Below are 23429 nucleotides of genomic sequence, written 5' to 3'. Positions count from 1 at the left end.
TGTCCTCTCCCTGCTCTGCCCACCTCCTAGGAGCCTCCCAGGTGCAGCAGGGCATTCTTAACGCTTTCCTCCCTAGGCTTAATAAACCAAGTTGTAGATGGAGATGCAGGAGCTGGGAGGGGCCTCTTCCTACCCTCAGGCTGTAGAATCCAGTTCACAGACTGTGACTCAGTTTCCTGTCTCTCCCCAGAAGCCCTGTCTCTAGTTATGATCACTCTGTCTCAGGAAATACTGAAGCGGCCCCCAAAAGACCCAGTGTGGGGTGTGGGGAAGACAGCCCCTGCACTCTGATGCACATTCGAGAAGGTGACATAAAAGGGAACACCAGCCAGGTGGCCTTGGATGAGCCACCACCAGAGGTGGCTCCTTCTAGCCGCAAGAAGCTTGTCCCTGGATGTGAAGGCAAGGTCCCTAGATGGGTGATTTTGGAGGAGGAGCCATTGTCTTGAAGAGGTGGCTGATAGGTCAGTAAGTAGCCAGTGTGAAAGGACAGGTGTGATGAGAGCTGATCACTCCTTCGGGACAAGTGTGCTGTGTGCCTGTGTGCCAGTCCACAGCTGGGCACTGTGGACGTAGTGGAGTTGACATGGTGGACAGGCTGAGTTGCACACATCATTAGCAGGCCAGAAAGCTGCCTTGCATTTTACATGATTGATCCTTTTGGGATCTCACTTAGAGCATGGGACAGGGGGTGCTTTCAGATAATTCAGGGAGGTGGAGACCCAGAGGGGAGTCAAACTGTGTATCCAAGTGTGCTCACATTTACCAGTGTGACCAAGCATGCTTATGTAGAAAGAACTGGGAGGGTGCCTCAGTTATTTGTCAGCTCAGTCACCATGGACACTCTCTGGCCTCATTTTTCCCATCTATACAGCAAAAAGAGCCTTTTCTGGCCCACACTCTGTGCAGAGTGGATCTGTGTGGGACTAGGGACCTTCCTCACCATCTGTCAATTCCAAGGTGCTCAGAGACCAGGTGTGTTACAAGGAGCATGGTGTCATGACTTCTGAGGGTCAATCAGGCCAATCTGAGAGCTCTAGAGATGCCCTATTGCCTCCTGCTGTCAGAAATGTATTTATTTGTCCCTTTGGCACATCATGAAGGCCCTTCCTAACATTTGGGCCTCTGGTGTATGGGACCCAGAGAGGGGTCACCGGGGAGAAACTGTGCCATTAACATTTCTCAAACCTGCCTGAGCCCCAGCCCTTTTCCATTGAGGCCCAGGGAATGCCAATGCCGAGGCACCTTGGCCTCCTGGTCCTGCCTTCCATCAGTCAGTGGTTCTTTGTTGATCTCCCATGTTCAGGCCTTGGCAGGCAGTGGGCACCCAGTGTTGACAAGGCAGAGCCCTCATGTTCTCAGGGTATTCACTGCCATTATCTGGCTCCTCACAGCGCCAAGGTCAGCTCCGCAGGCTTTGCTCATAAAAAGTTGTGCAGTGAGGAACAGCCTCACTGCACAACAGCCAGTGAGGAAGGGACTGCTCTGTTTCCATTTTAATAGATGAGGAAACAAGCACGGAAGGTAGAAGGCCACACAGCTAGCAAGTGACGGAGCTGAGATTTGAACCTAGGAGCCTAGGGCAAGAGGGCTTGTCTGCCGCACAGCTGGATAGCACAAGGATCTCTTGCAAGTGTCTCTGATGCTGTGGAATGAGAAAGGGCAAGAGGCAGGCCAGACCATTCCCAGCCAAAAGCAAAAGAGGAGACCCACTTTGTCCCAGCCCCAGAGCTGGTTGAGCCATACATGCTCACCTCATCGCCACCCCTGGACCCACCTGGATGGCATCAAGCTGTGGCTGACCCACTCCTGGGTTCAGGATCAAAAAGCATGGGGAATGGATTTCTTTTCAGCAAAAGGATGGAGATGAAACAGCAGGAAGGGTTTCCCAGCTGTCATGACTGTATGCTATTAAAACAGGCAACCGAGGGAAGTGGAGGCCCTTGCCGAGGAGGTTAATGCCACTGTTGCTTGGAGCTGTTGGAGAGGTGAGTGGAGGAAGGAAGTACAGCATGACTCCTCCAGGGTCTGGAGGTGAGATGGTGTCACACAGATTCAAGACACTGTCCCACAGGAAGTGGAGACTATCAGCTGTCCCCACACTGCTACCACTGTCTTCCTAGGACCCTGTCTGCCCCAGCCCTGCCATCGGACTTCATTAAATTGCATTTTCCCGGAGCAGGGCAGGCTGGTGACAGAATGAGTCAACGCCAGCTTGCTACAACTGTCGCCCCTGGAGCCGGCGGGCATAGAGGGAGATAATTGGGAGCAGTTTGACAGCTTAATGTCTGGGGCTGGCTTCCTGGAGCAGTGCAGGGGTGGGGTGGGGGTGGGACAGGGAGCCATGGAGGTGCGGGTAGGTGGGTTTGGGTTGGCTTCAGGTTGACCCTCCACAACCCCTTTGCCCCTCTACTTCCCCACCAGCAGCTTGTTGGGCAGGAAAATAAAGCACAGGGAAGGAAATTAGATATGGAGAATAAATTAAGCTTTCTTTATTAATTTGTCGGAACTAATTAACATCTCCCCAAGATTTGTCTCTTCTCCAGATGCCCCCCGGAGCAGGAGGAAGGGAAAAGTCTGAGCCAGGCCAGGCTTGGCCTTCGGGATCCCAGCCTTGGCTTGTCCTCATAGAACTTGTCCTCAGAGTAGAGAAGGACAGGAGAGTTGTCACCTCAAGGAGGAGGCCCTGGAGTCCTGTTTTAGGGGCTACAAGCTGAAAGGGGCCCCACAACTCATCCACTCCCTGGGTGCTGAGCATCAGAAAACCCCTAACACAGAGTCTCACCTCTCTGATGTCACCTCCTCAGTGAAGCAGAGTTGCACAGTGCCTGCATGCTCAGAGCTGGGGGATCCATCTCCCAGTGGGTACAGCTTTGCACAAAGCTCTGGCTGCAACTCTGGGAAAGAGAACTTAGGAGAAGTACTGGCAAGCTCTCAGATTTCCTTTGTAGCACAAGGCCGCCTGGGTTTGCCCTTAGCAATAATCTCAAGAGGTAAAAGGAGCAGTACCTGGTTTCATTTCACAGCTGACAAAACTGAGCACCGTGGTTAAGTACCTCAGTGAGACCACACTGGGAACAGCTAGCAGAGGCAGGACCAGAAATGCAGAGTGAGCAAATGCTCTGCTAGTGGCCTGGCCTCCTGAGAACCCATCCACCTGTTTCACCCCATGTCACCCTGACTCACACTGTGAGTCTGGCTTACTAACAGTCTCATTTCCTGGGTGTGAATTTGAGGTCTCTCTGCCCGGAAGCCACTCTGACTCCAGAAGCTCAGTCTGCTCTTTGACTTGGGCAAGAGCTTTGGTTTGTTTCCTGCAGCTGATGCCCTCCCTCATACACTGTCATCCCAGAACAGGGCCCAGCCCTGCCATGTCAAGAAATGACAGCTCTGAGAAACACCTCTCCATGGCGGCCACAGGGGAGGGAGCCACTGCAGATACCACCTTGGAGGGTTGCAAAATCCAGCCTGTTCTGCATCCCGCCATGCCATGGTGGCACTGCAGGGTTCTGTTGCCAGCAACTAGCAGCCCCCAGGAGCCTGTAACCGTGGGGGTAACCCACCAGCCCCCCGGGCCTAGAGCTTTTGCTTATCACAGTGGAGCCTGCTGGGGGGCTGCCTGCAGAGCAGAGACTCCCAGACTGGCTGAGCCATTGAGACCCTGAAGAATCACCTGGCCAGCCCTGTAGTTTAAATGAGGAAACTGAGGTCTCAAAAGAGAAAGCCTCATGGTGCTGTGGCTCTTGGCAGCACTAGGATTAGAACTTAAGTACCCCTACTCCCAGGCCAGAGGGCTTCAGGACCAGGCCAGGCCCCATAGGCCCGATTGAGGGTTCTGATTTGGGAGAAAGCAGTTGAGCCAGCTGAAACTTGCTGTGAGCTTTGCAGGCCTACATAGGGCGACTCAGAGAATCGGGACAAATCCTAGTAGCCTTGGCCTGTGGAGAGCACCCGGGGCCCACTTTAGTGTGCAGGAAAAGGTCCTGCCCCAGCCTCGAGGAATGGTCCCCTCTGTGGTTCTGTCCCTGATCCCAGAGTGGCCACACGCCAGAGTGACCACCTTTTGAGCAGCTGCTCTGTTGGTCACTTGCCTGTATCCATACATTATTCTGCTGAGTCCTTATAGCCATTTTAAGATAAAATATTAAGTCTGTTTCACACATGAGGAAATGAGGCTCACAGGGTTAAGGCAACTTGCCAGTGAGTGTAAGTGCCCAGCCCATTCTATCTGCTACCTAAGCTCCCTCCCTGTTCTCACCTTAAGAGGAGGAAGAGCTGCCTCATCCCTGGCTCTACTACCTGACCCAACAGGCCCAAGCTCACCACAGGACAGAGTGTACTTCCATTGCAGCACAAGGTATTAAGGATAGATATCAGGAAGAATTTCTCCACTAGTGAAGGGTGAAGAACATTTTGGCAGAATCTTCAATGATAGGCACCTTGAAAGAAGGGGAAGAGTTTGCTTTATCACATGGGTGGAGGTGTCTGGGTTCAAAGTGTGCCATAAGCAGAGGGTAACACATGACAGCATCCCTCTGCAACCTCTGGTTAGGAAGTCTCAAAAGCTCAAAACCCCAAATCTGACTATGCATGGCCCCCATCTGCTGCCACCTGGCCCAGAGGCTGGGCATGGGTGCCACTTCCCCAAAGGCTTTCTTGCTCTAGTCCACTTGGGCATCCTTGCCAACTGGTGCCTGGGGCAGCAGGTTGGGCAGGGCAGGGCCAGGCCTGGGCAGGTATGGTCCTAGCTACCTGTCTGAGCACCAGCTGGTTCCACTATGTGAGCTCCACCACTCCAAAGCCCACCTGCTCTGTCCTTTCCCCAAGCCTGGAGAAAGAGATCCGGAGTACCAGACACCCACCCCTTCTTCGGAAGTCGGTCCTGCTTCCAGCAGCAGAGCTGTTGCTGGGCATGGCAGGGAATAGAATGCTGGATTCTGGTCTCAGAGAGGGTTCTGAGGAGTCAAAGTCAGGGGCAGCATCACGCTGAGAGGAAGCACAGCACACAGCAGCCAGAAGACTCAGGTCCAAGTTCAGGTTCTACTATTCTTTAGCTATGCAACTTGGCAGATTTCTCAGCCACTGGGCCTCAGTTTCCTCCTCTGTAAAATGGGAATATCAAGTCACGTTCCAAAAGATGGAAGTGGAAAAGGAAAGCGTGGTAGGTGTTCAGCCAATATCGGTGGAAATGGAGCAATTTGCTGCTAGAATTGTAGGGGCAGGAAGCACAAATACTGACCACCACTATTTCCTTTTAGGGTTGAGAGAACCTCAAAAGAGGGGATGCTAAGCCTTTAAAAACGTAGGCATGTGCTCAATTTAATGACTTTGAAGATGAGAAGTTGGCTGTAAAGTGCAGGCCATTCTGACAGGACCAGGGCTGGAGAGAGATGAAGGAAGAGACACAGCAGGGCAGATGATGTAAAATAAAATGCATATTTTTAATTGCTTCAGCTCACATCTCATAAAAGAAAAAATAATAATAAAGCACAAACCTTTGCCATTCCTCAACCCCCTTTCTCTGCCATGAGTCAAGAACCAGTTCCCACCAGTTGTTCTGAGGTTCAAAGCATCTCCCCGCCCTAATCCTCACCCAACTTCCCTGCCTCCCACCACCATTGTGGGCGCCAGACCTTCCCCTGCACAGTGTGGGCACTGCCACTCCCTGGGCCAGCCTCTGTGAGCTACAGAAGGAGATGCCCAGTGGTGGCAAGCCTGGGGGGGAGGGGGCGGCCGGTGCTGGCAAACAGGACACTGGTCCTCTGGCCTGGTGGCCTCCCCAGGCCTCCTGTTGGTGATAGCCACTGTCGGGGTGCAGTGTGAACCTATCTCCTGATATCTGGCCTCAGTGTCCTTCCTACACAACTGAGGAGCCAGAGGCCAGATGTTGCTTCCCAGCTTGCTGCATCTACCTCACAGCACTGGTCTGGCACCTGCCTCAGCCTATACCCAGAGATGAGGTCTGGGGCCAGTGCTCCACTGTGCCTGCACTGCTTGCTGTCCCTGGTCCCTGGGAACCCACCCTGCCCTGCTTCCTGCCAGTCCTGGTCACCTGTCCTGTGAGGTAGGACAAACCTCCCGTCCACCCTGTCCATCCCCCTTTCTGCCCCCACTCTCAGCCCTGACTCACTGCCTCACTCCCCACTCAAGCTGTGTGTCTCCAGGACATGTCAGGACAGCGCCTGGCTTCTGGTCCTACAGGCTTGGCTGTGCCGCTCTCGGTGGGGGTGGGGCAGCAAAGAGCATTGGCTTTGACCTGCTTCTTCAGGCCTCCCTCCCTCCTCCACCCCACCCCAAGGGGACAGGTGGGGTTGAACTCCAGAGCACCTCCAGATTGCCCAAGAGGCCCTGCCTGGGGCTGCTGCAGCTCGAGATAGTGGGAGCCAGGGAATGGGAGCACTGTCCTTGATGCCTGATTTCTAAGCAGGGCTGTACATTGCCAGCCTGCCCCTCAAGACCCTTACCACGAGCCTTCACAGAGGGCCGCTTCTGGCTGGTCTCCTTCCTCATTGCTTTGGAACCCAGAATGTAGAAGGTCCAAGAGACTTAGATTCTCCAAATTCACTTCACACTCTAGGTCTCAATTTTGGCATCTTCAAAATGGGCAGCACCTTCCTATTGATTGTTCCAGAGTCCGGGATCCTCAGAGTAAATGGGACTGTGGGAGGAGAATGGGGGATTCCCAAGCAAGCTAGCCTGGACAGCAGAGGCTGGAAGGGGGTACGCCTCTTCCCACTGGGGCTGGGATTGGATGCACCCCCCACCTCCATGGCCTCTCAGCCTTCCTCTTAGAGCATCTTTCCTCTTTGCAAGTAATCTTGGCCTTCACCAGAGAGTCTGATTCTCCTTTAGTCAGCGAGCTTCCTAAGAAGTCTGGATTCAAAGCTCTTGGTGACCTGAGAAGTCGACAGGGACCTATGTCCCTTATTTGCTGGAGTTTGGCTCTTGATCACAGTTTGAGGGAACCAGATGCAAAGTGTTCCCCAGTGCAAATACCAGGCTGGGTGCTGGGGTTCCAGAGTTGAATGTGCCCCCTTCCTGGCACAGCCAAACACTAAGCACCAGGGACTGCAGTTTGAGCCAGGAGCTAGGGACAGTGGGCTTGCAAGGACTCTTGGGTGTCACTGTGGGACTGGAGTGTTGAAGTAGGAGTTTTCCAGGAGGCTGGTGTGGAGGGTGGAGTGTGGGAGGGGTAGGAGATGGGGCTGGGAACTAGGGAGGGGCAGATTGTAAAGGCCTGATAAATAGCTTTAGATTCACCTCAAGGTACTGGAGGGCTAGCTGGGGACTTGTGTCATAAGATCTGATTTGCATTCATATCTACCTGTGAGCAAAGTGGTGTGGACAGATCATTTCGCCAGCCTGGGCCTCAGTTTCCCGGCATGACTGTGTGCCTGTCTTATAAGGTTTTTGTGAAGGCAAAATGAGATTTGTTGCCTGACATCATACCCCTTAGACATCCAGTTCTGCTGAGTAAATGTTCACTATTTTTAGTGTTATCAGTACCATGATTACAGATGGAAAATGGTGGGAGCCTGATTGTCAGGTGAGCTGTCATAAGGACAGGGAGCTCGGGGGCCATATTCTAGAAAACTCAAAGGTGAGTCAAATGGATGGAATGGTGTGACTGATAGGGTTGGATCCTGGAGGTGGGGATAAGGGATGCACTTGAGAGAGGAGTTCAGTGTGGACACATGGAGGGCAAGATGCCCTCCATGCTGGCATCATGAAGGCCCTGTGAGACAGCCAATCCCTACTGCTCATCTCCTTACCCCAAGACTCCCCTTCCCATAATAACAAAAGCTATAAGTCACCATAAAGTTCAAAGGGCAAAGTCTTGCCCACTCCACTCTCCCCTTTCCCTAGTCCTTCAGTAAGCCAGGTAAGGAAGATTCAGGAAGTCAGGAGCCTTAACAGACACTAAGCCAGGAAAAAGAACCAGAGAGGGAAGACACAGCTAGTGGTGGTGACCTTCCAGCCACACACCCAGTGACTTCGAGATCTCTTCTTCTTGGCTGCTTCCTACCTTGATGAGCTGTTTGCTTATCTCATGACCCAGAGGCAGGGCCTTTGTAACCACAACAAGAGAAACAAGCACAGTACAGTTCTATGGGTTTGGGTCTGCCTGATAAGTCTTCCCCCAGTGCTTTCTATGGCCATTATCAGGTTATGGAGCAGGCCAAGTTATACCTTTCCACCCCTCTTCCAGGTAGACTCCCACTTTCCTGCTCCCAGATTCTTACCAACATCATCTTTCCAATGTCAAACAAGTCCATCTCCTCTGCACCTTTTTCCTCATCTACATATGGAGAGCCAAGAACAGCTAGTTGGTCCCCAGCTAAGGTCTGCCAACCTAAGGATTCTCAGCCTGCCCCTTCCTCCCACCCAGACCTTCCTTCCTTGGGCCTCAGCCTGACTTCTCCATCCTTTGACTTTCCCATCTATTTATATACATAATTCACCCACAACATTTCAGTTTTCCAATTGAATCATTAATTACCCCAGTAATTAAATCCAATTAGCAGTTGTAGGGGCCTTTCTGAGTGAGGAGCCATTAGCCAGGATGAAAATGCATGGGAGAGAGAAAAGAAAACCCACCCTTTCCCAGCATTAAAAATGAAAGCAGGAGTCTGCGCTGCAAAGCAGAGGGCCCCAATTAAAGCTGGGCCCAAACCCATTAAGCTAATTTGGCGTGATATCCCATCAGCCTCTGGTAGGAGTCTGATGGTGGAGCTGGCCAACATTCCCTGGTGGCAGGAGATGGGATGGGCCCTTCTTCACCTTGGGGGCTGAGCTGCCTGAACCTGGCTTAGGGAAGAGCTGATTTCTCATGAGCACTTCCTGGGGTTCAAAGCTGCTGAGAACTGGCACTAGGAGGGCTGAAGGTGTGCATGCTAGGTGGGAGAAGCAGGGGTGACTGCTAGGAGGGAAAGAATACCAGTACCTTCCATTTCTCACCTTGGGAAAGGACTCAGCTTAGCAGCCATTCACCTCTCTGAGCCTGAGGCCAAGAGGGACCCCTTCCTGAGATGCTTGGGAGGATTAAATGAGAATATATATGTAAATACCTGACACTATAGGTCCTTAATGCATGGTAGCTCCATTAGCTGTCTCTGGTTTTCAAAAGTGCTCAGCATACCTTTTGCTTAGCCTCCTCATAGCACTGCAAGCAGTGCCCAAACATACCACCTCACAGTTCCCCAGGTGGAGGAGCTAAGGGGCAGAAAGACAAAGACCCACAGCCAGAGAGTGGCAGAGTTTGGGCTGAGAGTCAAGGACTAGGGGAAGAATGGAGGTTTTATGTGTGTGGTGTCCCCTTTGTGGCTGGGTTGGCCCCTAGCCCTGGCAGGAATAGGGGAGGGTGTCAGGCTCAGCCTCTCCCCAAAGCCAAGGCTGAGAGAGAGAGGGAGGCTGTCTATGCTGCCTGTAGGGAGCCCTCTCCATCCCCTTGTCAGACTCATGCCAAGGCTGCCGACAGGCAAAGAAGCTATGAGCCATGTATACCCTCAAGGATGACTGAGAAGATGGAAAGTTGAGAGCCATTGCTTCCCCAGGAAGGGGAGAAAGAGGCCGTGGGACAGCGGGTGAAATGGTGAAAAGGCATAGCCTCTGGAGACAACCAGCCCAGATTAGAACTGGCCTCAAGGCTGTTTGACCTTGGGCAGGTTATTTGCCCTCTCTGAATTCCTCATCTCTAAAATGGGGACAGTAATGGTACTTAGCTCCCAGAGTTGTAAGATTCAAGTGGATTAATATATGTAAACACTCAGAGCTGGGCCTGGCATAGATCATTGATACACACATGCTAACTGTTCTTGCCATCCCTGGGAGGAGCCTGGCAGGGGACATGACCCACTGTACTTTTCTTTCCAGAAGAGGGGGGGAGCACTTGAGACCCCTGGCTTCTTCTGCTAAGGGGATGGCCCTTCTTGGGGCAGTGAGAGGGACAGTAGACGCCAGATTTAGAGAACGCTGGGTCCACCGCCTACACACACATCATTACTGACGGCTGCCCCTGGGCTTCGGGGGCCACTGTGGGCAGGGCCAGGAAGGCATGGGAATGGGAAGGGGGAAGGGGAGCAGGTGGCCACAGAGGCAGTGCTGCATCCCCACAGCTGGGCGCCATGCCCTGTGCCTACGTGCTGGCTCCCTCTGGGAGGCAGGACGAGGAGCAGGCCCTGGCATGCCGGGCCCCTACCCAGTGACTCCTGAAACCCTGACAAGTCTGAGCTGGAAGTGGGACTGGGAGAGGCTCCTGATAGATTCATGTTGGGCAGAGGGCTGGTTGAGGGTGGGGAGGAGAATGGGAAAGACCCCCCCACCTCGAAACTCTGACACCACAAGTGGCAGGGAGACTGGGGAAAGCAAGCAGAACCAGAAGGAGTGGCCAGGCCTGGGGTTCTCCCCTGCTTCTTGGGTCCCCTCACCAGATATGCCCCTGCCTGTGAGGCAGGAAGAGGACAGGTTGCAGCAGCCGCAAAGATGTGCACCTCTCAGCATTTTGCCAAGTGGAGGGTGATGATTTGGGTGCTTCTGAGAAAAAGGAAGGAGGGGATGATGACAGCCTGGTGCTGGGAGCTGACAAGTCTGGGTCTCCTAGAAAACTGCCCAGAACTGGGAAAGTCATTTTTTAAAAGCAATCTTACTCTGCCCTTACCTCAACCAAGCATCCCAACTCTGCCCTCACCCCAACCCCAGCCAAGCAAGGTAGACTGCTAAGGCCATTTCACAGTGAAAAGATGGAGTTTAGGGAAGGTCATGGGACTTGACCATGGGTCCAACAGCTGGAAAGCACTGTAGCTGACCAGGACACATGGGAAAACCTATGTCCCCACCACCATGACCCCATTCAACCTCCTGGCACTGGGGCCAGGGACAGTGCAGAGACCCCAGGAATGCCACAAGGTTCCCCGTCAGGCAGACCCACCAGCAGAGTGGAAGGTGTTCCAGCTTGGGCTGACTCCCTCAAATACACAGTAGGACCCTTTGAGAACCCCACTTTGTCCACCTACCTCAGGGGAGTCTGGCAGGTAGGAAGAAAACTATGAGCTGTAGTGTCTTCCCTCTGGTGACACCAGGATGGGTCTAAGTTTGGACCTGGATCTTCATAAAAGTTGAGGTTAGATCAAACACAGTGGCAGATGCCAGTAGTCTCAGCTGCTTGGGAGGCTGAAGCAAGTGGATCACTTGAGCCCAGGAGTTTGGGACCAGCCTGGGAGACCCAATATGTAAAAAGAGAGAGGGAGAGGGAGAGGGCTAGAAAAAAAGGTTTGGGCTTTTGGTGCAGGGACAGCCCTACTTGGGCTTTGCTACCTAATGTGGTCATAGCTAGGAAGTGGTGAGCCCTTGAGTTGGGGTCATGACCTGGGTTTTGTGGTCTCCATTGGCACTGACTTGAGAGTCAAGCCAGGGCTCCCATGGAGTTCTGGGGAGGTGGGGGTTGCTTTGGGGATTGACATTGGGATGGATGCAGGCAATTGGGGTAGCCTAGCAAAAGCCAGAGTTTGGGTGACTTTGGGGGACCCAGCTCTGGTTAAACCAAAGGCCATTGCCTGTATTTGGAGGAGTGATGTTCATTCTCACTGGGCCTTGGCCAGTGCAGGGAATCGGGGCTGGGAGTGAGAGCTGAGCCAGAAAGCAGGTTGGCGGGTATGAAAACTCAGTGGTTTCTAAAGCACTGAGTGATGGAAGGACCATAAAAGTCACTCTTGCCCTTTCCCCTGAGATCTCCTCTGTAGCGTCTGGTGATATGGTCCTCATCCCCCCAGAGTCCATCCACTCAGATGCCACCAGACATAAGCCTGAATTCTGGGACACTGGGACCCTCCTCGGTAGGACTCGGGATCTCTCCTCAGCCAAGGGAGCACAGAATAGGTATCTTGCCTCCTACTTTCTACCCCAGCAGCCCTGGTGCCCAGAACACCTGCCTTCCTAGCCACCTCCAGTCCTGTGCTGAAGTCCCTTGAGGGGTCAGAAATAAAATGTGACCCAAGACTTTTCCAGTCCCCTGTTTCCAGCATCCTCTTATTGCTTGCATCCAGACCTGGGTCATCACGGTGCATCTGATAATGACTGCTGCCCTCTGCCTGAGGTCCCTGTCCAGGAAAGGGCAAGGAAAGCTCTGAAGACAGCCTTAAATCAGAGGGATAAAGAGAGACTGACCCACTGGGGCCTGGGTGCGGGTTGTACCCCTTGAAACATCGCAGGAGAGGAATATCACTCACTGTACAGGGCCCTCCCTACGCTACTTCTGAAGTAGGTGGGAGGGAGGAGGTTGTTTTAGGGCCCTAGCCACGGATGCCCTCCCTGTCCAATACTGGTGGGTCACCCCAGTGCTACAAAGCATCATGCCCAAGGTGACTGCATTTCAGCACTAAGGGCTGGTAGGACCAAGGCCTTCCTGAGGGGCTGGGGTCAAAAGTCTATCCCAGTGTCTCTCTAGCGACCCTGCTGCCTCATTGCACTCAGCCCCCTGAGACTCAGGTGGTGCTATCCTTTGAGGGTCCCAGCCTGGACAGTCTGCCCTGCAGCCCCAGAGTCCCTCTGACTAAAAGCCTTGGCGAGGAGCCACCCACATGGAGGTGCTTGGGATGTGGACAGAAGGGCCAGAGTGGCAGATACCAGCCCTGGGTGGGACAGGCACATGGGCTGGTGCTATGGAGTGGGTCTGAGTACCACAGAAAGTGTGCATGTATGCACACACTCATGTGCCTCCTGAGAGCTCCCAGGTAAAGGGGAGAGCCTGGAGAGCCAGGCCCAGGGTGAGGAGCACAAACAGCAAAACCTAATGACTTTAATATGAAAGAATTTGCCACTAATTAAGCACAAACACTCCACTAATGCAGAGAACACATGTTGTGGATTTCACTTAAGCAGGGACCAAATAAGGTGAAAATCCTTCTGAAATGATAGCAGTTTACCAGCCGGAGGAAGACGCTGCCTGACCTGGTTTCTGCTTTGAGAAACAGCCCGGCTCCTGCCTTCCCGGCCTCCCTGCCCTCCCTGTCCCTGACACGGGGTTCCGGCAGCACTCTCTCTGCATGTCTCCAGGCTCTTCCTTCCCATGCCATTCCACAGCCCATGTTCCGACAGCCAGCTCCCCAGATGGCCCTCTGTTTTCCCCACGTGTCTCCCCCAGATACCACCCACCACCCCTTCTCCAACAGAGCCCAGGACCAGACTCTCCAGTCAGGAAGCCTGCACCCTTCTCACCCACCTCTGCACATACGGGGGCAGCCACTGTTGGAGCGCCCCCAACTGTCCTTCCTACTCCCCTGTGCCCCCCCTTGCCAGTCAGCCCTGCACATCCTTTATAAACCACCACCTCTGCCTGAGCCTAGCATCCCTTTGGTTAGGCCAGTGGGGGACATGTGACAATAAGTGGAGGTAGTTCTCCTGATACCAAATGGGTAGAGACCAAGGATGTTGCTAAACATTGTACAATATACAGGAGAGCTCTCCCACGACAGAGAATTAGCCAGTCCAAAATGACAGCGGTGCCAAGGTCAACAGTGCTCTGTGGAGTGCACAGCAGGGACTTGCTCAGAATCACATGGTGGGCTGGTAGAGCTGGGATGGAAACCAACTCACCTGAATCCTAGGCAGGTCTTTCTCCACATTATAATAATACAACCACTTATATAGCAAGAGTACGTGCCAAGCACTATGCTAATAGCATGTATGAGGTATCCCATGTCAGCCTTATATCAGCTCTAGGAGGTAGACCTGTCATTATCCTCATTTTACACATGAGAAAACTAAGGCCCAGGGAGACTAATGCAACTTACTCAGTTTCCCAGCTAATAATCAGCAGATACAAGCTCAGATTTGTCCAAATTCAAAGTCAGTGTTCCTTCACTGATTACTTTATACACCCCACCTTCTCTTCCTTTCAACCCCTATCATGGGTTTTCCACCCATTCCCGTGCTCTTAGAATAGCCTTCCCTTCAGGCTATTCCAGTCAGGTGCACCCACCTGACTGTCTTCTTCTCCTCCACAGCCTCTGAGCAGGCAGCTGGCTGTAGCTGAGCAGGACATCAAGAGCTGGGCACTGGGGTGGTCCAACTGGCCCCACCTGGTATAAAGCTGATCTGAGAAAGTCCACTTCCAAACACATGTTGAACATGGGTGGAAATCCAAAGGGCCGAAACAACGCATATGTCAATACTGAGCTTTTAAAAGGCTCTCCTAGGGAAAACTGAGGAATTTTCCCTCTGCTTTCTCTGCAGCCCCCAGTCTCTCCCACCCCCACACTAGCCTTCCAAAGAGGCTGCTGCCTACACTCCCCAAATGTGTCATTAACAATGCACACTTGCTGAGGAACTCCAGGCTGAGCATCTGCTGTGCAATAGTGGGATTTACTGCTGCTGGGGTAGAGGTTGGCATTGACTGGGTCCTGCATGAATCTTGGCCTCTGAGCCAGGGGATTCCGGGTCTGCAAGGCCCAGGAAGGCCAGGACCAGGGAAACTAGCTATGTGGGAGAGTGTGGAGCTGGGGAACATGCAGACACAAACAGGGATTGGGAGCAGGGCCTCGGAACCACAGCTTCCTTGGGTGAGAAAAGTAGTTTTCACCTTATGGTCTGGCATGAGGAAGAAAGAAAGGGTGCTAGGAACTGGGGCAGAAGAGAGAGGAAAGGAATCAGAAAGTAACGATTGGACATCAAGCAGGATATGGGGCAAGAGAGCAGGTCAGCTACAGCCTTTTGGGTTGTAGCTTCCTGCTTTCAGTCAAGGAAGGAGAAATTCAGGCCCTGGCCTATGACCCTTCTGTGCACATAGGAGGCCTCATTTTCTGTCCCTGCTCCCTGGCTAATGCACCTTTCCCAGGGAGCTGTGGTCCAACCTGAGAAATAGCCAACCCTGGCTGAGGCCCCCAACTGGCTCATAGTCTTCTCTACCAGCCACTCTGGGAGCCCCTTGTGATTCCTGTTAGCTAGGCACTAGGCAGGAATGCTATGACAGAGGCATGCCCAGGTGCTGGGACCCTTGGTGCAAGAACGGCATGATTGGGGACAGGGGCTTCAGGAGGCTACCCCCTCAAAACCCAATTCTAAGGTTACTTAGGAAGGATGAAGAGAACTTGGGCAGGTCCTCGGGTAGAAGGAACAGCATGACAGGGGTTTGATAATATTGTCCAGTGTGGCAGGAGAGAGAAAAAATAGGGAGAGGATGTGGCTCTTTTCTGGAGATGGCCAGTGTGATGTCTGGAACTCAAAAGGGTCTTGGACTTGGTCTTGAGGACTGCAGGAAGCCACAAGAGAATTTGAAGCAAAGGTGATCTGTGAGAAGAGGTTGGAGGGAGCAGTAGACAGCATTATGCTACAGTGGACTAGCAAGAGATAGTTTGGGCTGCACAGGAGACAGCCGGAGGAGGCATGAGATCCTGGGTGCTAAGTTTCAAAGGGAGGGTGTTGAGTACAGATTTCCAGCCCAGGAGTGTTGAAAAAATGAGGAAGTGAGACACTGCTAGAGGTGAGGGAATGGGGGGATGTACAGGTAGGGGGAGTGCTTGGGAGGAGTTTGGATTTGGGCTAGTGCAGATAGAGAACAAAGATGAATTCAAAGCTATTTAGGAGCCAGAGTCAGCTGGCCTTGGTGATTGTTTGGCTATACAACCCATGTGCCCCAGCTTTGCCAAGTGCATCCTGAGTTTGCCTGTTAGACCACTTAATCTAGGAGGGCTTCCTGGAGGAGCTGGCAAGCATAGAGAGCCACTTAGGCAGACAGGTTCCCAGAGGCTGATACAGAGGATGGGCAGACCTGGGGCAGAGAATGAGCTGGACGAGTCAGACCCAAAGGACAGTCCTCCAGGGTCCTCAGATCTAGCACTCTCATCATACAGTAAAGGACACTGGCCCTACCCAAAGCCAGACAAAAACAGCAACCAGGCAGCAATCCCCAGAGCCTGCCTCTCCTAATTTCCAGTCCACACTCTTCCTGTCCACCCCTGCCCTGAGGAAAGGTAGCAGGTAGGGTATAGAATAGAGGGTACAGAGGGAACCAAGAGGTGCTACCCGGAAGGCTAGAAATGGAGAGGGGCAGGGCCAAGAGAGAGACTATATTTCCAGGGTACAGAGGTGGAGTCCATGGCTGCCTCAGGACCCATATGCCAGGAGCCCTGGGGCTGGGGCAACAGCAGGACTCAGGCCTGCAGGAGGACAATCCAGGCATCCTCAACCCTGTGCACCTAGTGGGAGAAGGCAGAGCTCAGCTCCCTGATTCATCCTTGTCCCCTGACCTGTCCTCAGTTTCAGAGAGAGGTGGCATTTGCCAGAGCACCCCCACCATGGCTCCCTCCACCCCGGGGCTTCTGCGCTGTGGGGAACAGGGCTGGCTGGGCCTGTCTGCAAGATCCTGGGCTCCAGCTCCTTCTCGGGGCTTTTCCCAGGCTGCCGCGTCCCCTTTTCTCCCACGCAATGTGCTCCCCTGCCTAAGGCTCCAGGCGCCAGCCCCACAGCCCATCATTAACCAGATCTGTGTGGGGAGTTGGGGGAACATCAGCCAAGAGGGAAACATCGGCAGTTTCTGTGACCCCAGAGCAGGGGCGGAGGCACCTCGGCTTGGTCAGTAGCAATTAGCCCCTGACTATGGGATCATGGGATGTTATCACCACTGCTGGCAGGGTGGGTCTGGATGGGGCTCAGGGGCCCCCGGACACCTGGAGCCATCCCAGCAGCCAAAGTAACTGCACTGTAGGAGGCAGAGGAACAGAGATGCTGGCTAACAGCCCAAGGCCTCGGCCAGACTGGAATCCAGAACAGCCCTGGGCTCTCTTGCTGAGCTCACCCCAGTGAGGACTGGCTGGGTACTGGGAACAGAATGGGGCAGCTACTTCTTCTGTCTGCTCACTGAGCGCTCTGAGCTGGGTCCCTCTGGCCCAGTTCCAGGTATAAGGAGAGGCAGGCAATGCAGCCTGGGCATTCAAGGAGCTCCTGGGCTAATGGGGAACAGATCCTAGGGCATAGAAATGAGACAGGAAAAGTTAAAAGGGCTCCAGCAAAAGCCCTGCCTTTGTGGGTTCTTGCTGGCAGAATGATTGGGTCTAAGTGACACTGACTGGTAAAACCCGAGAGGAGAGGACCCTGAAGAAGGGGTTCCCTCCTGATCTCACCCTCTCCCTTGCCAGACTCTTGCAGGTGAAGCCAGCCTGTGCTTTGGAAAGTGAGGAGTGGGGCCGTCCTGGGAGCTGACAACAGGGAAGAGGCTGTGCTGAGAGGAGGGGGCCAGACCCTTAGGGCACTGTGCTGACTCAGCAGAGTTTCAGCAGGGCCCCTTTCCCCCTCCCACGAGTGAGTCATCCCCACTTACACTTAGCTGCTTTCTCACCAGAAGTCCTGCTGCTCCCTTCTGCCAGTTCCTGGAGGGGAGGAAGGGGGCATCCCTGGAAAGCCCGAGATGGATCCCAGAGAATGGTAGCTTCTTAGAGGTCTTTGTTGGGGAGTCCAGTGCCCCCATACATACACATGGAGTTGTGCACTCTTTAACGTGCTGCCTCTTCACTCCAGGACAGACCTGCCACTCTGCCCACCCAACTAGGGTCACTAGGCAAGTCTCAGGAAAGAAGTATCTGGAAGGGTTGGCATGGCCAGGACAGAAGACCAAGAGGTCCATGCTAGAAAGCCTGAATACCCGTGGCATCACCCAGGTCCTTTCCCACAGCTGAAGGAAAGGAGAGAGGGTACCTCTACTTACCCACCTGAGCCCAGCTCCAGCCTGCATGGTTAGGAAGAGGGGGCCTAGGGTTTAAAAAGGCAAGAAGAAAAACTGCTCAGAATGGATTGAGGGGGAACAGGCATGCCACACCCCCAGCGTGGGAACCTGTGGCACCCACCTGCAGATTAGCTCCGTGGCAGGCAGGGCAGGGCCTTGGGGAGCAGGTTTGTCTGCCACAACTGAGGAGCCTTTGTGTTTTGTTGCTGAGCTGGGGCTTTTGCTGGTCTGTGACATTCTGGGGGGCCGACCTGACGCCTGCCTTGCTGGCTCAGCACTTTTGGGAAGCCAGATCACCCATACTGCCCAAGCTGAGCTCTCCTGGGGAAATTGCGGCACCTGAGCACAAGCTCCAGAAATCTGAATCCCAGACCCTAGACTCATAGGGTGGTCAGGAGAATATAGGCAATGCCATGGCCAGGAGAAAAAGTCTGTTTTTTTATATCCGTGGGATGCAAAAATGCCTCTGCGCACACCTATAGTGCTAGCACTATGGGAGGCTGAGGTAGGAGGATCATAAGTTGGAATCTAGCCTTAGCAACTTAAAAATTTATTAAGACTGTCTCAAAATTAAAAGCAAAAACTTTAAAATTGGTTAGGGATCTACCTTAGCGTAAAGTCTAGGCTCAATCCCCAGTGCCAGAAAAAAGAAAAAAAGGCCTCTGCTGAGGCCACAGGCTCCCATGAGCACCCCTACCCTTTCCCCACTCCTCTCTGGTTCTTCCTGCTCTGCACAAAGCAGCTGCCTGCAATGCCCCACTTGGGCTCTCTCAGTCTCTGTTTCTGATGCCCAGTCATTGGACTGCAGTGCGGGTGGCCAGCAGGTGCCATGGCCATACTACTGTAACCAGTGCTTGAGTCATTCTTACAGGGGTAATGGAGGCTCTAGGGGCACATTCTGGGAGGACGTCACCCAGAGTGAGGCTGCTAAGGAGTTGGATTGAGCTGGAGTCTATTTTAGGGGTAGGGTAGGAAAAGCACCAACCTAGAGACTGCCATTCTGTGTCCCTGGGCAAGTGACTCAACCCCTCTGGACTTGGAAAGTGATGGCTTATGTGGACCATTGAGCTCCCACATGCTCCCATGCTAGTAGTCCCCGTTCCCACAGCACAGGGAAAGGAGAGAGGGTGCTTTCTGTAGAGCAGCCCATAATGCTTAGGGAACCAGAGACTGTCAACTGGATTCCCCAAGACCTGGGCTGCCAGCATCAGGGTGACACAGTCAATGCAGCCCCAAACCAAAAAGAAATCTACTCTGGATTTCTCCTGCAGTGAGCGTGATCTGATAGGAGACAGGACACAGGCTCCACACATGTCAGGAAACAGAAAAGAAAGGAGTACAGATGCTTGTTATATGCTGTTGGGGAAAAAGCAGAAGTGTTTGCTGAGGAGGAAGGGATGAGAGCCACAAGGGCATCCCAGAAAAGTGGGACCTCATAGCCACAGTATAGTGCCCAGGATAGGGTAGGTGCTCAGTAAACATTTGTTGAAGTTCCAGGAAGGGAAGTCTACTGCTTCATAGATGAAAGATGATTGTGATGGTGATGATAGCAACATTTATTGAGCATCTAACTCGTGCTTTAGTGCTGTTTTCTGAGTTTCCCTTGTATTCCTCAGTTTAATCCTGCAACACTTTTATAGGTATGTATTACCTATTAGAAGCCCTATTATGCCGATGCTCAGTGCAAATGGAGCCACAGATGAATTAAGTCACTGATCCGCAGTTAGACAGCAAAGAGATGCAGAAGTGGAATGCAGACCCACACTGCCAGTTCTTCACAATCTCACCGTGCTGCCTGAAGCCTCTGGTACCAGAACAGCCCTTCAGGGTATGGAAACCACTAGCATCCTGACTGACAGGACTGGATACTTTGGTACATCTTAGACAGGTGAACCTGTGAGGCTCCCTCCTGCTACTGCCCTGAGCAGGCTTCCCTCTATCCTGGAGCCTTCTCCCATGCTTCCTAGGTGAGGCCCAGGGTTCCTACCCAAGCCAGCCCCCTTGTTCCTTTTTCAGGGGTGAACCCTGCTCCCCTCAGAAAGCCTGCCAGTCTGTCTAGTATAAGAACCGGGAACATCACCTTCACCCTGCATCCCTGGACCACGACCAGTAAACCCTGCCAGAAGGTTGGGTCCCAGGTACTGAGCATGGAGTGAGGAAGAGGAGAACTGGTAAGGGGAGTTTCTGCCTTTGCCAGTCCCCCAGCCCCTCCTAATTCCAGGACTCTGGGATCCCCACCCTCAATGCTCTAAGAACTCAGAGCCCTGAAAACAGTCAGCTGATGTATCAGAGGCAAAGAGCAAAAGTGAATGTGCCTGCTCCCAAGGGGTCCTGCCTCCCCCACCCCACCCTGACCATCACTGGGACAGAAGGGGCCAGGAGAACCCACTTTGTGCACAGTGAAGGGATACCAGGAACTTTCCTCATTGCATCACCCTGGGGTTGTTACAGTGGAGAGAAAAGCAGCCTTTACCTCAACACAGACTCAGGGTTGGGGAGGGTCACCCCTGTCCAGGCACCTGAGTCCTTTCTAGTGCCCTCCCTGCCACACCCTGGCTGCCATCCACTATCTCCCCTCCTGGCACTGACCTGGCCCTGAAAGGTGAGATCACTGCTTTCAAGGCAGCAAATGAATGTTAGCCTGTGTGCCAGGCCCCGCACCCTGCCTGTCCCCACACCCATAGGGGACTAAGAGCAGATGGGGCCAGGGACCTGGGTGGCTGTGTGCCCCTGCAGGCCACCATGCCTGACACCAATCCCAAGATGGCTCCCGGTGCCCGCACCCCATCCAACTCTCCCCTGTGGCCCAAGCCCTCCCAACTGGCTTTTCCAGTTCCTGGCTTTATGTGGTGCAAGTCTCCCAATTATGCCCATGTTATCTCAGCCGCTGACAGCCTCCAGCAGGCTTGGGGAGTGGAGATTTATTCTGTGGGAAGGATGCAGGGCTTACCTGCCTGCCAGCCAGCCATCAGCAAGAACGCTGAGCCATCTGGCCCACTGACCTCACCATGGGGCTGCTTCTGGGGCAGGGCACAGGCTGGGCTGCCATCATAAGGTTAGGGCCAGAAGGGAGCCTTGAGACTGGGGAGTCTAGCCTGCTCCTCCTCAGAGGAAGAGAAAGACTCTGACTAGGGGGAGTGACTGGCTGAAGTCCTATAGCTCCTGACTATGGGCGGTACTTCTCCCATCCCCTCCCCCTAGGCCACAGTGCCTCTGCCTGAGAGTTGGCAGGTGTGGTACTAGCTCTGAAGCAACCACAGACTGGCCAAGGGGCCAGCTGAAGTGGTGGGGTGGGGACACCCCATGGCCCTTGTGGAGGGTTGTGTGGTTGTGAATCAGGGAATCTCTCGGGGTGGCAAGGAGTTGGCTTGGCGTGGCCACAGACATATTTCTTCAGCAAGCATTTCTTGAGTACCTACTGAGCACCAGGGATTCCATGGTCACTTGTACCCTCTGGAGGGGAGGAGCAGAGAACAATTTATATAATGACCTCTGGCTTTGGAGCCCTCAGAGGAACCCACACTGGCCCTGTATCTCCATTTTGTAGAGGAGGCAAGCAGTGGCCCCAACTTCCCACTCTTGGACCCCAGACTTCCTTAGGGGCCATCCTTCTGCCTCTGGCTCAGTGCAGGTCCTAGAATTGATGCCACTTAATAAATTGACTGAGTAAAGTGAAGGACATGCAGCACACAAATACGTGGCAGGGTCACAGCTAGTGGAAACTTGACAGGCTAAGGCACCAGCATGCTGGAGGGCAGAGCCTCCAGTTGGGGAAGGCTGCCCCACATTACAGGAACTGAGCCAAGTTCAGGGATAAGGAAGTGCAAACAGAAGACATTCCAGATGGAATAAAACAATTGGTAGGGAAGCTGGGGTAAGGATTTATTCCTTTATCCCATGCCACCAATCAACTCCCTCCTTCTTGTAAATCTTTCCTTTCTTGCCTTCTGCTGCAGTTTGTCTGGCAAGAAATATCTCCCAATATCTACTGTATGCCAGATGCTGGGCTGGGCATGAGGGACATAAAATGGAAGACAGACCCTGCCCTGGAGGAGTTCATAGTCAGGTGGAGAAGTCAGATGTATAAACAGTCAGTTCCAGGGCAGAAAGGTGTACCTGAGGTAGCTAGTTGCTTCCTGCTGGGAGGATCAGGGCAGTTTCCCAAAGGAGGTGACTTCACAAGTTTTCCATAGGTGAAAAGGACAAGCCATCTCATTTGAGGAAAGTGCATGGGTAAGAAGTGTTGCATGGGCAGTCTCTGCTCTTAGGGCGCCAGACTGAACTGCTCACCAATATGACTCAAATCCTGCTAATAGATCCTGGCATATGGTCACTCAGCAAACAGTGCTTGAGTAAATGAGAGGAAGGAGAGAAGGACACATGGAACCGTGCCATGTTTCAAAGACAGGTCTAGTCTGATTTGTTTGGAATACCCAGCTTGTGGAGCGATGTAGACAAAAGGCGGGGGTTAAGGATATCAAAAGCCAAGTTAAGGCATTTAGACTCGCGTGTAAGGTCCATAGGAGCAAGTGGAGCCCTGGCCATGGGCAGCACCTAAGTCCTCTGGCTGGGTAAAAGGCTCTAAGCCAGAGCACCCCAGGGAACATGGACCCAGCTGTGAAGGAGCAGACCACAGTGGCGGTCACAGTGACAGCCACCATGGGCCCTCACACTCGCCCACAGCCTCCTTTTCCCTGACATACTTTCTCATCCATCATACTGCTTGGTTCTCCTAGCAACCCTGTGAGGTAGAAAGAACTGGATTATCCACCCCATTTATCAGATGAGGGAACCAAGGCCTAGGAAGGTAAAGCAGCTCGTGGCTCATGGCTGGGGCTCCCCTTGGAAAGCAGGATGTTCGGCTCTCATCAAAAATGAGTGTAGATATATAGTTACTAACTTGGAGCAATATTGATAATACATCAGCAGGTGAAAAAAGCAGCATATGGAACAATCTGTACAGTATTCTGTACAGATTCTGATTTTGTTAAAAATATCAGTGGTTATATGGAGATAGATAGGTAGATAGAGAAAAGGTAAAGATGGGTCCTATAAGTTTATTAATGTTATTTCTAAACAATGAGATCATGAAATGTTGTCATTTTCTTCTCAGCATTTTTTCAGTATAGCCCAGAGTGTTTCTATAACAAGTAATTAATAGTTCTATAATTAAAAATTTAAGAATTAATGACTGCTCTGAAAAGACAAGACCAGAGCACATGGAGCAGTGTGGGTAGGGGGGAGGTAGTGCTTGGTACTGACTGTTTCCTGCCATTCCCTTGCCCAGGTGCCCACACACAGGTAGTGCAGGTGAACGACTCCATGTATGGCTTCATCGGTACAGACGTGGTGCTGCACTGCAGCTTTGCCAACCCGACACCCAGTGTGAAGATCACACAGGTCACATGGCAGAAGGTCACCAATGGCACCAAGCAAAATGTGGCCATCTACAACCCAGCCATGGGCGTCTCTGTCCTGGCTCCCTACCGTGAGCGTGTGCAGTTCCTGAGGCCCTCCTTCACTGATGGCACCATCCGCCTCTCCCGCCTGGAGCTGGAGGATGAGGGTGTCTACATCTGCGAGTTTGCCACCTTCCCTACGGGCAACCGTGAGAGCCAGCTCAATCTCACTGTGATGGGTAAGCTGGCCTGGCCCCTCCCTCCCTGCTGTCCAGAGGCCTGTGACCTGGGGCCTGGCCATCCTTGATGTGTTTCTC

General features: G+C 53.0%; 1 protein-coding gene across 2 annotated transcripts in view; it reads left to right on the top strand.

Annotated features, from left to right (window-relative positions):
• Positions 1-23429, top strand: part of Nectin1 (nectin cell adhesion molecule 1) — a 61365-nt gene that overhangs the window by 21511 nt on the left and 16425 nt on the right. Inside the window, exons 2-3 of one of the 2 annotated variants that reach the window (XM_087212537.1) lie at positions 19354-19541; positions 23001-23351. In XM_087212537.1, the coding sequence (XP_087068663.1) occupies positions 23036-23351 (316 nt within the window). In that variant the 5' untranslated portion in view covers positions 19354-19541; positions 23001-23035. The remainder of the gene's footprint in view (positions 1-19353; positions 19542-23000; positions 23352-23429) is intronic. The other variant, XM_004856806.4, reaches the window with a different exon arrangement.

This window comes from Heterocephalus glaber, unplaced genomic scaffold (assembly GCF_053883595.1).
Source record: "Heterocephalus glaber isolate CG9 unplaced genomic scaffold, H.glaber_assembly_v1.0 deba00001429, whole genome shotgun sequence".
Taxonomy (NCBI): domain Eukaryota; kingdom Metazoa; phylum Chordata; class Mammalia; order Rodentia; family Bathyergidae; genus Heterocephalus; species Heterocephalus glaber.
Note: the sequence above shows the minus strand (reverse complement) of the source record. Positions and strands in the feature narration are given on the sequence as shown.